The sequence below is a fragment of the Lycium ferocissimum genome, unplaced genomic scaffold (genome assembly GCF_029784015.1).
Source record: "Lycium ferocissimum isolate CSIRO_LF1 unplaced genomic scaffold, AGI_CSIRO_Lferr_CH_V1 ctg3695, whole genome shotgun sequence".
Lineage (NCBI taxonomy): Eukaryota > Viridiplantae > Streptophyta > Magnoliopsida > Solanales > Solanaceae > Lycium > Lycium ferocissimum.
The window spans coordinates 65,415-81,084 of record NW_026725465.1 but is presented as its reverse complement, the minus strand read 5'-3'; the positions used below and the strand labels follow the sequence as shown (position 1 = coordinate 81,084).

The 15,670-nt window shown below is 31.2% G+C and overlaps 1 protein-coding gene and 1 long non-coding RNA gene across 2 annotated transcripts; both read left to right on the top strand.

Annotated features, from left to right (window-relative positions):
• The first annotated feature begins 276 nt into the window (after nt 1-276).
• Nucleotides 277-8,012, top strand: LOC132044131 (basic leucine zipper 9). The gene is made up of 6 exons (XM_059434621.1): nt 277-625; nt 3,568-3,685; nt 4,664-4,820; nt 5,705-5,780; nt 6,460-6,585; nt 7,450-8,012. Exons 1-6 carry the CDS (start codon nt 374-376, stop codon nt 7,774-7,776), a joined length of 1,056 nt encoding a protein of 351 aa, XP_059290604.1. The 5' UTR covers nt 277-373; the 3' UTR covers nt 7,777-8,012.
• Nucleotides 8,013-13,054: 5,042 nt separating this feature from the next.
• On the top strand, nt 13,055-14,616 carry LOC132044135 (uncharacterized). Its single transcript, XR_009412040.1, has 3 exons — nt 13,055-13,146; nt 13,418-14,093; nt 14,262-14,616. It is a non-coding gene; the product is annotated as an uncharacterized LOC132044135 (long non-coding RNA).
• The last annotated feature ends 1,054 nt before the right edge of the window (nt 14,617-15,670 follow it).

The following is a 15,670-nucleotide window of genomic DNA, read 5'->3' as shown; positions in this document are numbered from 1 at the left end:
ACCAAGTTTCGGATGAACACCCTCGGCATAGTGTGGCTCTCTTGCCATGGGTGGAGCTAGCTAGTTGTTATTTAAAAAGGTAAAATTAATCAACAAAATTAAATGAGAAAAAAAAGAAAGGTAATAACGTAATTATAGCTCACCCCAAGGGTATAGAAGTAATTTTAAACTACAAAACAACTTTATCTGGTGAATTGATTCTTGGCTTTTCCTTTCATCAGGAACCTACTTTGGCTTTTCTGCCTTTTCTATATAATCATTCACTTGGCTTCTCTTCTGTTTCCCCCCCTTTCTTTTCTCCCCCCTACCCTCTCACTCTAAGTACTTCCTTGCTAGGTATCTTGATATTTTCTTCACTCCCTTTAGAAAAAATATGGAGAAGAAAATGGCTAACTTTGCTAGTAGAGACATGAAGAAAAGTTCTTCTTTATTGGATTTTGAGGACTACTTGAATCATAGCAAAACTTATGGTGAAGATGCAAAAATTGGTGATGGTTTTGGAGGAAGTGATCATCATCATCATCAAAATATCAACAATAATAACATTAATGACAATAATAATGTTCATGCCCAACTTTTTGGTGATATTTGTTCAGTTGCTCCTCCATTTACTATGAGAAATCAGGTTAGCAAACTTGCCTCTTAGAACTTCTAAAATACTTTTTTCTTAAAACTATAGTGTTTGGTTTAATTTTTTACGTCCCACCAGTATAAGTATGGGATAATTGTATCCACCAAAGAACAGATGTGAGTAATCATCTAGTGTAGTTGTCTTAGCTGAAATTTGAACTCAAAACCTTACAATTCTCAACCTACTTCATTGACCACTAGATCACAACCTTAGGTGCGTTCTCAATTTTTATTTTTTTATTTTTTATTTTTTGTGTGTGTGTATGTACGTGTTGTTTCAAAATTTGTACAAGGAGGTTGTGTTTATAGTATTTCTTTTCATGTCTTTCTTTTAGTTATGTAAGGAAAATTTATGTATTTTAATTTTAATAAATTATAAGAGAGATGATATGTTACCCAAATTTGAGACATTCGTCTGGACGATCGCTTGGAAAATGAATTTTCTTTTAATTAAGAATTTCTAGGAGATTGATAGTTTGGGAAAGAGTATTTTTTTTTTTCTTATCACATATGAAAATAGAACGAAAAAGGAGGAGAAATGAAAAGAAAGGAAAAAATAAAGAAAGAGATGATTAATGTTGAAGGAGAACGAGAATAAGAAGAGGGTGGGTTGATATTTAAAGAGAAGATGCTATAAAGATTTTGGAATCTGATTGGGTGAAATAAAGTACAGTTGGTGGTTTATTGTTTATTAAATAATTAAATTATGATAGACCCCTACTTTATAATGTTTACAAATATTAAATACAAAAGGGGCCATCTTTATTTGGGACGTGACTCTTTACTATTGGTGGTGTTCAAGTGATAGGTGACTGCAAAATCATATTTCTAATAAGTTTGTCTAAAAACTACTAGAGAATAATATTAATTGAATGATTATAGTTTAAAAAATTATTCAGGAAAAGTTCTAGGAAAGTTATGTTTAAATTTAATTTTTTTGAAAATGCAGGATTAAGAGTCTCGTAGTTATATGGGTTCTTATCCGCTTTTGATTACGTTTGTGAGAAAAAAAAAAAGATCTAATTAAATTAGCAGTGACATTCTAGATCTTTGAATATGAACTTTTGATTCCTCAAAAAAAAAAAAAAAAAGAATTGAGTTCTTAACACTATAATTTAAAATATGATATTTTGGTCACCTAAAAAGATACACGCAAACACAATATTCTTATCTAACATGTATAAATAAGGAGATTATAAGAACAAATTATAGTTCTGACAAACAAATTCCAAGTAGTTCTTCATTCTTTTTTTTAGAACAAAGGTTATGATTTTTTCTTTTTTTTCTTTACGTAATAAATTGTTTTCTTAATATATATTTTAAGTCCCTTTTCGTTTTTATTTTGAAGATACGTTTTCAACTGATTCCTGTCAGTTTCAGACCAAATCCACGGTGCTTAGGGAGGCATAAATCGATATATGACTTTTTTTAATTAATAAATTAAGGAAATAAAATAATGGTTGAGGGTCTATCTATAGTTAGTACTAATAAAGTGGGTATTTTTAAAATAATAATAATAATAATAATAAAGTGGGTTGAAGTACTGAATTTCCACGTTACTGTGAATGGTCGGTTTGCTGTGTAACTTTCAGGGGAATATATTTTATAATCCGACAAAAACTTAGCTGAAGAAAGTGATTGTATAGTTCTAAGTAATTGTTTTTTCTCAAAAAAAAAAAAAGTAATTGTTTTTTCTCAAAAAAAAAAAAAAAATTCTCTTTTTCTACTTTTTAAAGTGGGGAGTTGATTGGTTTATGCCTTTAATTAGGTTCTATGGGTAGTATGTGGTTTCGAGATTGTCTTAGTTCTTTGTATTATATCAAAAATTAGGTATAGATAGAGAATGACAGCATCAAAAACTAAGAAAAAAGAAACAATAATTATATATTCCTGTCTCTTTCATACCAAACACAAGTATAAAATAATTAAATAAAATAGAGTACACTTAAAAGTATAGTTTGAGAGAACTTATTTGGGCATTTTGAAGTTCCCTAGTGACATCTTCAAAAGATCCATTTTTTAGTAGTTTAGCAACACAAATGTCATTTTGAGTAACTCAATAATACAAGATAATAATTCAAATTTTGGTGATTATTTTTATTTCTTTTTCTAATAATCAAGAAATTCACAAGATTCAACTGTGCACAGTATGAAATTCAGTGGATAATATAAGGCTCTTTTACCTTTCTCTACTTAGATACCAAGCTTTTGACATCTGCTAGGTTTGAACTTGTGACATACCACATGACACGTTGTGCTTTTAGAACTAAACCGAATCGAGTAAAATTCACAAATAGGTACATTTTAACCCCTGTAATTGAAAACATTTTATGAAGTTTCAAGTTTCACAAATGAAACTTCTGGACCTTGAAACTCCACGACAATCTATATTTTAAACACAACAAAGACGTGGCTAGTGGGCATAAATTCTATGACCAAATTCCTAGGCTATTTTTAGTTCCTTGTGACCCTTGTGCTCTTACCACGAGATATGTGAATCATGATTTGAAATTTGATCGATATATTAATACTGGACTTTTAACCGAGGGCTCATAGGCAAAACTCGAACTCGTAATTATCACATCACACTTTGTACAATAGGTTTTTAAGTATATCAAAATGTTTCCATTGTATAATTTCTATTTTTCTTAATGAAAGATAGGCTATCTTGTTGAATAATGAAATAGCCATTCAAAGCTCTAAAAAGACACATCTATTTTAATGTTTTGGAAAATTCCTTCCTGATGATGCAACATAACCAATAATTTTGTAGAATCTGATTAATAAATTCAGAAGTAATATAAGTATTTGCATACTTATTGCAGTGGAAAATACTAAAGATAATTTTTTATTTAGTTAGTTAATCTAATTGAATTAATTCTACCTTTTCTATTTTCATACTACTTAAAAGTTTATTTGTTTATTTTGCAATGGCAGGAGATAGTAAATGATTTCTCAAATTGTGGACTGACAGACAAGACCCTTTGGTCTCCAAATCTTACTCCCAAGCAGTCCAGCATTTCTGTAACTGTGGATTCACAATCTTCAATATGTGGTATATTTGCTAATTGACCCTCTAAATTGATTGTCTTTATATATTGTGTTTGGTATAACAAGTGTCATTTTATTAAAAAAAATATATATATATCATTATGAGAAAGTCATTTTTTGATACTTTATTACCAAAAGTACTTTTGAAGGAAAAAAAATTCTATCAAGAGAAAAAAATAAAATCCCATGCTTATATACGGACGAACATCATTTCCCTTATAAGTATTTATTTCTTAATTGGGTTAATAATTTTTTGTCCCTCGATTATTGATAAATTCTAATTTTGCTTTTTGTGATATTTGACTAAGTTACTTAATCTTCGATTAGTTGAAATGTGCACTTTTGATCCCTTTGCTTGTTAATATTCACAAATTTACCATAATTATTAACCGTTCTACTACTTAATTTCTCATGTGTTATGTTAAGTTTGTATTGTTACTTCATGGTTGACGGTAATAATTATTCTTAAACTAATCTAAATATAACATGTTTTCTACGTAAAGGACTACAAACACACATATCAATTAATTTAAAATCAAATGTGCTTCGTCGTATCACAAGAATCAGACCCAAAATTTGTCACTAACTGAGGAACCTAAAATACGAGTATTACTTAAGATTTATGCCTAAATCTGAAACAGACTTGCTACATGATATACAAAAAGGACCTGTTATATGCATAAATCTATCACTAGCTCCAGTAAAACTTAAAAATTATCGTCGTTATATTTTAATAATCAAATTTCATAAATACACTGTCCAATTTGCTAATATTAGGCCTCACTTTGTGGGATTATACTGGGTATGTTATTGTATATCCTTATAATATAATTGTTTTAAGTAAATATTACTCACCAGCCAAATCAAGAAAACATCTTTATGAAAACACATTTTATTTTTTTATGAGATAACGTGTTTTTTTTTTTTTTTTGATTCTTTTTGGTTAAAATATTCTTGAATATTGACTGTATACAAATCTCAGCTGGGAGTCCAACACCAACTATTATGCCAAAAGTGAGAAACAATCAAACAATTGGAGCTACTACTGGGTCCTACCAATCAGATGATGATGACGTGGAGGGTGAAGTGGGCCCATGTGAACAAAGCACAGACCCATTGGACATCAGACGTTTGAGAAGGTGAATTTAATAATACTGTGCTAATTATATACTTACCCTCCGTCTTAATTTGTTTGACACTTTTTGCTTTTTGAGAATCAAACGAGTTATTCTTTGACCGTAATTTTTACATACTATGTCTTTTAAATATTTTAAATTATTAACTATGGTGACTTATAGTACTTTTTACGTAGTTTTCAAATATGTAAATTTTATTTCAAAAAATGTAAAGATTTTATGTTCAAACAAACGGTCAAAATTAAGAAATTTGACTCTCGAAAAGAGAAAAATGCCAAACAAATTGGGATAGAGGGAGCATGTATTTGTTATATATTAAGTATATACTGACAACGGCTACAAACTATTCCGGCAGGTGGGTAGTTTTTTTAACCGGCTGACTGAAAATGACAAATCTTAAGTTCCTATTTAGTTTTCCAAAAAAAATAAAAGTGAGTTATAAAATATCTAGACAATACTAAGAGCCTGTTTGGATGAGCTTAAAAAAAGCAGCTTAAACAGCTTATAAGCTGCTTTAGACAAGCTAAGTCAAACGGGTCCAATTATTTTTTTAGGCTTATTCTAAGCACAAAATGACTTATAAGCTGACCAGCCAAACACTCAAAAATTCAGCAACTTATAAGCCAATCCAAACGGGCTCTAACAAAACAAATAAAATTACTAGAATATGATTTTGAAAAATCATCATTAAAGATTTAAGTTAAATATATCGATAATATAAGCATTTTTAGATTCTTATCTTAATTTACTCTATTATTATAGCAGGTTTAGTTACCAATTAATGCTTATAATAAAAATTTACATGCAATAATTATTTTTAAGTGATCTGTAATTGATTCTAATTTGTCATTTGCTTATAATTTGAATATGGTGGTTTCAATTATCAGGCAAGAATCTAATAAGGAGTCTGCAAGGCGTTCGAGAAGAAGAAAGCAAGCACATTTAGCTGATCTTGAAAATCAGGTACGCAAATTATAGTAATATTAATTACTTCACTTTACTTATATAAGAATATATCTTTCTAGGAATCAAAAGGAAAAAGAGAGATTGGTCGAATATTTAATTTTATATGCTTTTATTTGTTAAAATAAAAGATAATATACAATTTATCTTTTAAAAATCAAATTCAATAATTAAAAAAAAAAGATTTTGGGAAATGAAAGTCTCGTTTTCGAGTCTATTTTTCATCACACTGTTGGAATCTTATCATGTCACTTGGTAATTTGATCGACATTGCACAACTACAGTATCATTCGCCCAATAATATTAATGAGCATTTTCCCAATACTTCAAAGAGTCTCTCATGGCCCAATTATTATTACAACATTCTCCGCATATCATCTCTAGCATCTTTTTTACTTTGTCTATAAATTTGTTTGTCTCTTCATATTAGTCTTTTATTCACATCTTGACTAATAAGTTAATAATTCTCCCATATATGGTCATCTAATTAATTTCTCAATCCATATATGCTTGTAAACTTTCTCATTACAAACTTTCATCCTAATCAGCAGTTTCAACTATGTATCAGGATCGCACTAATATTTATTGTAATATGAGTACATCATTAATATTAATTATTATATGAGTTCTCCTTCTTCTACAATTGTTTTTGAGGAATTTTTACATTGTTTTTTCCCAGGTTGATCAGTTTAGAGGTGAAAATGATTCATTGTTCAAGCAGCTACAAGATGCCACTCAACAATACAAAGAAGCTTTGACAAATAATAGAGTGCTCAAGTCAGATGTGGAAGCATTAAGAGCCAAAGTATTCTTCCTTCCCTTACACTCATTTTTCCATTTGAATGTTTCTTTTATGGTTTCCTTAAAGTAGAGGTTTAAATTTAGCGCGTATAGTTCATGCAACTCATTAAATTTAGACTAGTTGGGATGTGTATGTATTCAGGTAGAAATAACATTTACTAACCACTTTTCGACTTTAAAATAGAAAAATAGTCATTGTTGTACTGTTTCAAATTTGACAGGTGAAGCTTCAGGACATTATGAGTACGTAGTCATGTAGAAATAGCGTCCACCGGCCACTTTTCAACTGTTGTAATTGTGAAGTAGCCATTGTCGAGGAGTTTCAAATTCCACATGACAAACTCTATGAAAACGTGTTAAGAGTTTCTCCAATGAAATTTGAAATTTCAAGACAGTGCCTATTTTTCAATTATAGGAGTTGAAAAGTGGCTATTTGTGAATTTTACCCTCTATTCATTTGCATGTCAATTTGGGCCTAATCCAAGTTAGCTATGTAGCCCAAATTGAACCAAGTTATGTAAATATTTAATATATTTACTTATTTTTTGTGTTTGATTGATTAAACGTGGTCATAATTAAACAAACATAAATATATGAATAAAAAAATATAATTTTGAGTAGAGCGGGTTAGTTATGAAAGCCAAAATCGACCCGTACATCTAGATGCAAGTAAATTTTGAGTGTGTAATCACTCAACTTTTTTTAAACCATTCAACTTAGTTTAACCTGCCTATTTGACATCCCTACGGTCAAAAATACTTTTTTTTTTCTTTTGAGAAAAAACGCCATAGTTAATTAAAAGTCAATTTTATGTGATTCTTTTTGCATGATACATTTCTCAAAATTATTTTTCCATGCAATTACACAGGTGAAGTTGGCAGAGGACATGGTAGCCAGAGGTTCATTAACCTCAAGTTTAAGTAATCTCCTCCAGAATTACTTGAACACTCCTCAATCACTAGCTACCAACAATAACAATAATAATACTATGTGTCGTCTGGATAACATCTGTCCGACCATCAATGTTCCCGTTGAAGACTCGTGGAGTGCGATTTCTAGCCAGAATCCTATGATCGGAGTGGAAAATGTTAATGCATTCAACCGGAATTTCGAGAATGGAGCTATGAGTGATGCTGTTAGCTGTATTTCAGATGTATGGCCCTGGGAATCACATGTCCCTTCAATTTCAAAGTGAATTATGGATTTTAGTTACTTATATAAATATTATTATTGTGGTATTTATGTATGATTATAGACAATCATGATGTGATGATAATGAGTTGGTTTAATATCTTTGTATGTGTGACAGATCATAGTTGTAACAATTTCAGGACTTTGTGATTTGAACTCTTATATGTTTGTATTTGCCAACACTATGGACTTCAATTTATGTAGTATTATGATCTAGGAAATTTAATGGCTTTGATACTTTATTGGATAGTGTTATTCCAGTTTTACTTTTTATTATGGGAAAAGGGTCAAAAATACCCCTCTACTTTGGAAAAATGGCTAAAAATATCCTCCGAACTTATTTTGGGTCAAAAATACCCCTCTCATCCTTAAAGTTTTCAAATTTACCCATGTCTTGACGGAAATTATCCCCCAAAATAGCCCGAAATCATTATTTAAACCTGTTCCATCATTTAAACCCGAAATACCCCTCTACTTTGGAAAAATGGCTAAAAATATCCTCCGAACTTATTTTGGGTCAAAAATACCCCTCTCATCCTTAAAGTTTTCAAATATACCCATGTCTTGACGGAAATTATCCCCCAAAATAGCCCGAAATCATTATTTTTCCATCATTTAATCCATTCAACTTAGTTTAACCTGCCTATTTGACATCCCTACGGTCAAAAATACTTCTTTTTTTTTTCCTTTTGAGAAAAAACGCCATAGTTAATTAAAAGTCAATTTTATGTGATTCTTTTTGCATGATACATTTCTCAAAATTATTTTTCCATGCAATTACACAGGTGAAGTTGGCTGAGGACATGGTAGCCAGAGGTTCATTAACCTCAAGTTTAAGTAATCTCCTCCAGAATTACTTTAACACTCCTCAATCACTTGCTACCAACAATAACAATAACAATAATAATACTATGTGTCGTCTGGATAACATTTGTCCGACCATCAATGTTCCCGTAGAAGACTCGTGGAGTGCGATTTCTAGCCAGAATCCGATGATCGGAGTGGAAAATCTTAATGCATTCAACCGGAATTTCGAGAATGGAGCTATGAGTGATGCTGTTAGCTGTGTTTCAGATGTATGGCCCTGGGAATCACATGTCCCTTCAATTTCAAAGTGAATTATGGATTTTAGTTACTTATATAAATATTATTATTGTGGTATTTATGTATGATTATAGACAATCATGATGTGATGATAATGAGTTGGTTTAATATCTTTGTATGTGTGACAGATCATAGTTGTAACTATTTCAGGACTTTGCGATTTGAACTCTTATATGTTTGTATTTGCCAACACTATGAACTTCAATTTATGTAGTATTATGATCTAGAAAATCTAATGGCTTTGATACTTGATTGTATAGTGTTATTCCAGTTTTACTTTTTATTGTTGGTATACGAGTTGATACATTTAACCTGCAGGGTGTCAGATGGACGAATTATGTTAGTATTTGGATGGGTTAAAACGGATCAAGATAATATAATAAAAATAGAAGAAATTGCACGGTTAACCCTTCAAAGGGGATGGTCTTCAATTTTGATTGTTTTTAAAAAAAAAACCTTCAAAATCTAACTTATATCTAGCGGGGCCATAAATCCTTTAAGAGAACAAGTCAACTTGTAGAGGATATTATGATACAAAAATATAAATATATGACCCCCGAAAAGTTATTTTTATTGAGGCCAAAAATTAAGATCAGCACAAATTAGGGAAAAAAGTGCAATTTTTTTTTCCTACATATATATTAGGGAAGAAAACATAATTAGCCAAGCCCATAATCTATACAACTTAATCTAGCCCTAAAAGATAGTTTACAATAATTAGTCATACAGTAAATCTAATCGTATCAACCTAGCATAAGTCTAGGCAAAATATCCTCCATTTTTAAAGATCATGTCATTATCTTTTCTAATTAAAAAGATCTCTTTCCTTTTTTCTCATATTTTTTCAATTACTCAAATAAAAAAATACTATATGTCCTCTCTTTATTCCATTTCCGGTTACCCAAAATAAAATTAAAAACACAGATATATATATATATATATATATATATATATATGTGTATAATTTTTTGTCTGTGCTACGGGTATTTTCCTTTGCATGTATATTTTTTGTATAACTATATATAATTCGTGTATAAATATTACAAATGTATATTATTTTATGTTATATATACGTAATTTCCTAGATTTTCTTATAAATTATTTTATTTTCTATATAAGTAACTTGTACTTACAAATTAATAATAATTATGTAATTTTGATTGGATATACAACAGTAGCATTTATATATGAGTTATATACATTTATACACACCCGTACATGAAATAAAAATTTATACATGAATTATATACATTTATACACACATTGTACATGGAACGAAAATGTATACATGAGTTATATATATCTATCCACACATTATACATGAAACCAAAAACATTAGTTTCACGTATTATACACATGTTACATACTTGATATATACAATAATTATACATATTTTTGTGGAAATAAGAACTAGACAAAGTAATTAAAATATCAACGTATATAATATTCAACATCATATCCACATGAGAAAATTGTGTGAGATGGAAAGATATAGTAAAGAGATATATACGTATCCTTGTTTAAAGGGATAATGATCTAATTAGATTCTATACGTACCTAACCCCTAAAAAATTGTGATTAGAATTAAAATCCTATAATTACTCCTAACTATTTGACTGGCTAATACAAGTTAAAATCATGTGGAAGGTGGTTATAATGGGTTGATAAAAACAAAATATGTTTATATTGAGTTTAATTGTTAAATGGGCAGCTAATTGAGTTAATTATTCTATATTTCTACTATATAGAAGAGCCAAGTTTGGAACGACCAAGGGCAAAAGAGTCATTTTACTCTATCACAAAAAAATCTTTCTTGTACGGTTCTATTGCTCATTCCATCGCTCAGTGAAATTACCTTTGCTTTTTCTCTTTGCTCATTTCATTGTTTCTGTTTCTTTCTTTTTTATTTTCTTATTTTTTTATTTTGGTGACTAATTGTTCTCATAATTTTATATGGGTCGATTAATGTGAAACCTCAAAATGTAGGAAAGTTCCGGTCTTGAAAAAAATTCTCGCTTTGAGTTCAGTCCTTTTTAAATTTTGAGTACTTGTTCTTATAATTTTATGTGACTCTATTTATGTTAAACAAAATTGTTGTGGCATCTCAGATATTGGGAATTTAGTTTTACAACAACAACAACAACATACCCAGTATATTCTCATAATGGGAATGGAGGAGATGTACGTGTTTCTTTTATCTCTACCTTTAACATCTGGGGTGAGAGCTGCTTTCCGATGTATTCTTGATCCAAGAGAAAAATTCAGTTTTGAAGAGTGAAAAATCCTTCTTTATATTTTGAGTTTTAATAATGAAAGTTATGTGGATTTGATTTATGTGAAGAAAGAGTATTTTGGAAGCTTGGGTAGTACAAAGATTCAGTTCTTTATGAGTATAACGTTTATCTGGATTCTGCAAATTATCTCTAATGCTAACACTTATTTCTCCCGCTCCAATGTATCTGATCACATTAATAGACCATCTTGGCTGACTGCTACACACACGATGATGATGATTGGGATCACAAGTGGTGTTAATGCTAATAACCAATTAAGTCTTAGAGGACGATCAAGGGATGCTTCTGATAGACTGATACCTCATAAAGTGTTCGATAAATATATCAGGAAAATATTTCCTACTTCTTCAGAGGATAGCACAATACCAGCAACATATTGAAATAGAAGCCATTCTTTGTGCATGTGCCCCGCTAAGACGAGCAGAGTAACAGGCCCTTTAGTTTAGATTTCTAAGGTGGGGCTCTATGCATCTGATAGAGGTGCTTTCTTATTTATGAAATACTTTTCCAGACTCCAAACTCCAAACTATAACATATTGAGGTTTTCTTTTATTATCAAATTGTAAGAGCCTACTATTTCAGCAAGTTTGCCTCTCAAACTAGAGTTCATGTAACTTATGTCCTAATGCCTTTTGATTTAGATATCTGAAATATCTAAAACCACGAATTAGCATTCGATGCTGATCTATAAATTTTTTGTAATACTTAATGGATTCCTTTCTTAAAAAGTGTGTTTTTTTTTTTTTTTCTTTTTTTGTTTTTTTCAGGATTAACTCCAACATGTATAGTGATGAGGACAACGAGTAATATAAATCTCGATAATGATGAGATTTCTATATATAGAAGAGTGAACAATGGAACGACCAAGGGTAAAACGTAAATTCGCTCAGTGAAAAAAAATCTTCGTCACATTTACACCAACACAGACCCAATATGTATGTCTAGAAACATCCATTCATCTGTTCTCTCTTTCATATTTCTCAAGTGCCACCCTCTCAAAGAATGGTCTTTCAGTTTTCTCAAGTCTCAATGAACTTTTTCGGTTGGTTACAACGTCAAGTATGTTCATCTTTCAATTTTTGCCCAATTCTTATTCGTTTTTCCCCTTCATCTTCTTTTCAATCCTTGGCTTTTTCGGATCTTTTCAGATTCCTAAGATTGTTATCATTCTGTCTTTCCATAAGTTCGTCACCTGAACATAGAAGCATGGAACATTGAGTGGGAAAAAAACAATACAAAAATAGATGACCAAATAAAAAAGGGAAGGCTTCGTTATGTATAAAATGTAGAAGCGTGACTGAGAGTAGATAAAGATGAAAAAACAGATGATAGCAGTGTTTCAATATGGTGGGAATCATTATGGTAACTGTAGATCTTTGTAAGCAAGTTATGTTGGAATTATAGTGGGTTATGTCAAAACAGGGTTCGGGGATTGTATCGGACTTAAAATGGAAATTTGTATGCTCCGGTAACTGTGACTCAAGCAAATGAGCCCTGCTGCTTTGTGGCTTCTTATCTTTTTGTTTCTTTTATTTTTATTTTAATATTTCGTCGGTGATTTAATCTTTTTTAAAATGAAATATGGTAAAGACTTGATCTTGATACACTAATGCTGTGAATAGACAAGTGGTTGTGCATTCTGTTCGAGCAAGAAGAACGCAATTATGTGATTTTCTTACTTTGCCATTTAAAGAGTGTTCTTTGAGGGCCAGGAGTACTGCAAGATCTTTTTTCTATGTTAAACAACCATAATCTGTCTTACATTTCATAAAATTGTGGAAAGTTATATAGTACTTATTTTTGAGATTATTATGAAGAACTTTATCTAATGTGTGTTAGAAAGTCTTACTTCAAAAAGTAATTTGTGATATTTCATTGTGGACCGATTCTTCGATGCTCGATGAAACTTCCGATTGAAGACTACGCTTTATATAGCAAATGACCTTGCAAATAACCTTCTCAAGTGGTCTAATCAGGTTGGTATTTTGAATTAGATTATGCTTTGAGTTCTCTAGATATTACCTTTTTGTAAAGTGTTAGTGATAGAGAGTTTTCATGAAATGCTTAGATACGCTTTATCTTGAATGTTTAGAGACTTGTAGAAATGATAAATTTTTCACATTTGCCCGAAATGATGATTCCACCAACTTCCTAATTTTTTAAACACTGAACGTGACAATTTTAGCTCTCCTTAACGTTGCATCATTTTTTGGTACGCGATGGCTTTGTCTTCTATGGAAATTTCAGGATATGGTCCAATGAGATAGGAGTTTATAAAACTGCTGACAGATATTCTAGGCACCATGTTGGTTAATTACCCTTTAAATAACTTGTGCCTCCAGCCCTTTACATACTTCTTGACATGATAAGTTATGTCTATCGAGTAGACTACTCTGTCCTATTCTTTTTAGTTGGTCATATGCCTGTAATTGATTATGTTAAAAAGCTTTTGATAGTTCTATGCCTGTAATTGACTGTGTTAAAAAGCTTTTGATAGTTCTATTACATTAGCGTGGATAGCTTCTCGTATTCGCACGTAGTATGTCCATAAAAATAAAATGCTCTTCCTTTTAAATGTATCTCAGTTTTTGAAGACATCAATGTGGATGGGATATAACTTTAAGAGATATATTTGGAAGGAAGAACATTCTATTCTTCCAGACATATCTACAACGGGATTTCCTTTTCTAATTCATGGTCTTAACTGCTCTGAGTTCAGTTTGAGCTCGCATTTGCATTGACTAATGTACATGGACTTGCTACCTAGATACATTAACAGGGGTGACGAATTTTCTCTCATCTAACTGATTTAGCATTTTTCACTCTTCGATGGTTGAGATGGCTAAAACACTCAATATTGAGGCTCCCGACTTGTGTGTATGCCAAAGTCCCGTAACCAATGCATATGCACCGGCCGTTAGTGGTAAAAAAAAAAATAGACTTTTGTAGTTGTTCATAGAAGAATCTTCTAATATGCATTATTAAAGAGAAGGAATGTACTAAATGAACGACTGCAAAGATCCTGAAGACTTTTTGGTTGTACATGTTTGATTTAAATCATGTCATCCTTGTTTTTTCTGTTGTTATATAGCAGAGGAATGGAGAGATGACACAAGAGAAACAGCTTTGAGCCATTTTAAAAGTGCGGGACAACTTTTACTACACTTGATTGCACGGGTAGATGACGTGTAAGATTATCTTACACAAAATCTAGTCCATGTTGTATGTTACGTTGTTCGAGATTAGTTTGAAGATGCAACTCCCTTCTGGAAAAAGCGTGCATGAAGTAGTAATGTCTCTTCCAAATAATTCACATGAATATTCTTTTTTGGTATTTACACATGAATCTTCTTTCTATGATGTATCTTGTTACATTTATGTTTCAAAGGTGTGACAAAATACGTTTGTATTGTTGTATTGTTATTGCCTCTATTATTCTAAATAAAGTTCTATAAGTTTCAGCTTGCTTTTAGACGTTGAATTGGAAAAAATTTATCTAGATCTTTTTCAAAATGTCCCATTATAGAAATACAACAACTAAAATTAAGCAATAGATTCTGCTAATCTGTGTGTTTGTAAGATTACCTATGGCAAATACTTTGGCTTTCAGAGCTTTGAAGCCAGGAAGAACCATAAGAATTAACCCCTATTTTTATAAAAGTTTCTGAAAAAGAATAACAACCTTCTACTACAAGCACCAGTTTGGCACATTCTCTTTGCCCATAAGCCAGCCCAGCGATGCCCCTTAAACCCTTCATCCATTCAAAGCACTAGCCCAGATATCTGCTCAGTAGCAAGTCAAAATTATCATTTTACGCAGTTCTATCCATCTACAAATGCATTTGCTAACAGGTGCCAAAATTCAATTAACAAAAACTATTATTCAAATGGCCTATTCCAAGAGGTTTTTAGCCACAATTCCATCACGTAAGGCAAGTCATGTTCATCGAGGTTGAATTGTATCTTTTATCTTTGCAGATTTGGAGATTCCTAACTGGATTACTCTGGCTTTCCTTGAAGCTGTTATCCTATTATGCACTGGAGAAGAATTATTGAGCACATCAAATCTACACTCCAATTCAACTTGTTGGGCCCATGCTGAGCACGGGCATTCAATATCTAGTATTATATAGAAATGTGAAGAATGGGATGACCAAGGGCATCATAGTAACTTCAAAAACATTCCTGCATTGATTGCTTATACAGTAAGAGCCCGTTTGGCTTAGCTTATAAGCTGTTTTCAGCTTTTTTGAGTGTTTGGCTGGCCAACTTATAAGCCATTTTATGCTTAAAATAAGCCCAAAAAAATAAGTTGGGGTAGCCCAACCCCAACTTATTTTTTTTTGGCTTATAAGCTGTTTTTTAAAGCTAAGCCAAACGGCCCCTAAGTCTCAAAGCTTGACCATAAGTAGGGGTGTATATGAATCGAGTTGGTTCAGATTTTTTAAACACCAAACCAAACCAATGCCATCGGGTTTTTAAATTTATACACCAAATCAA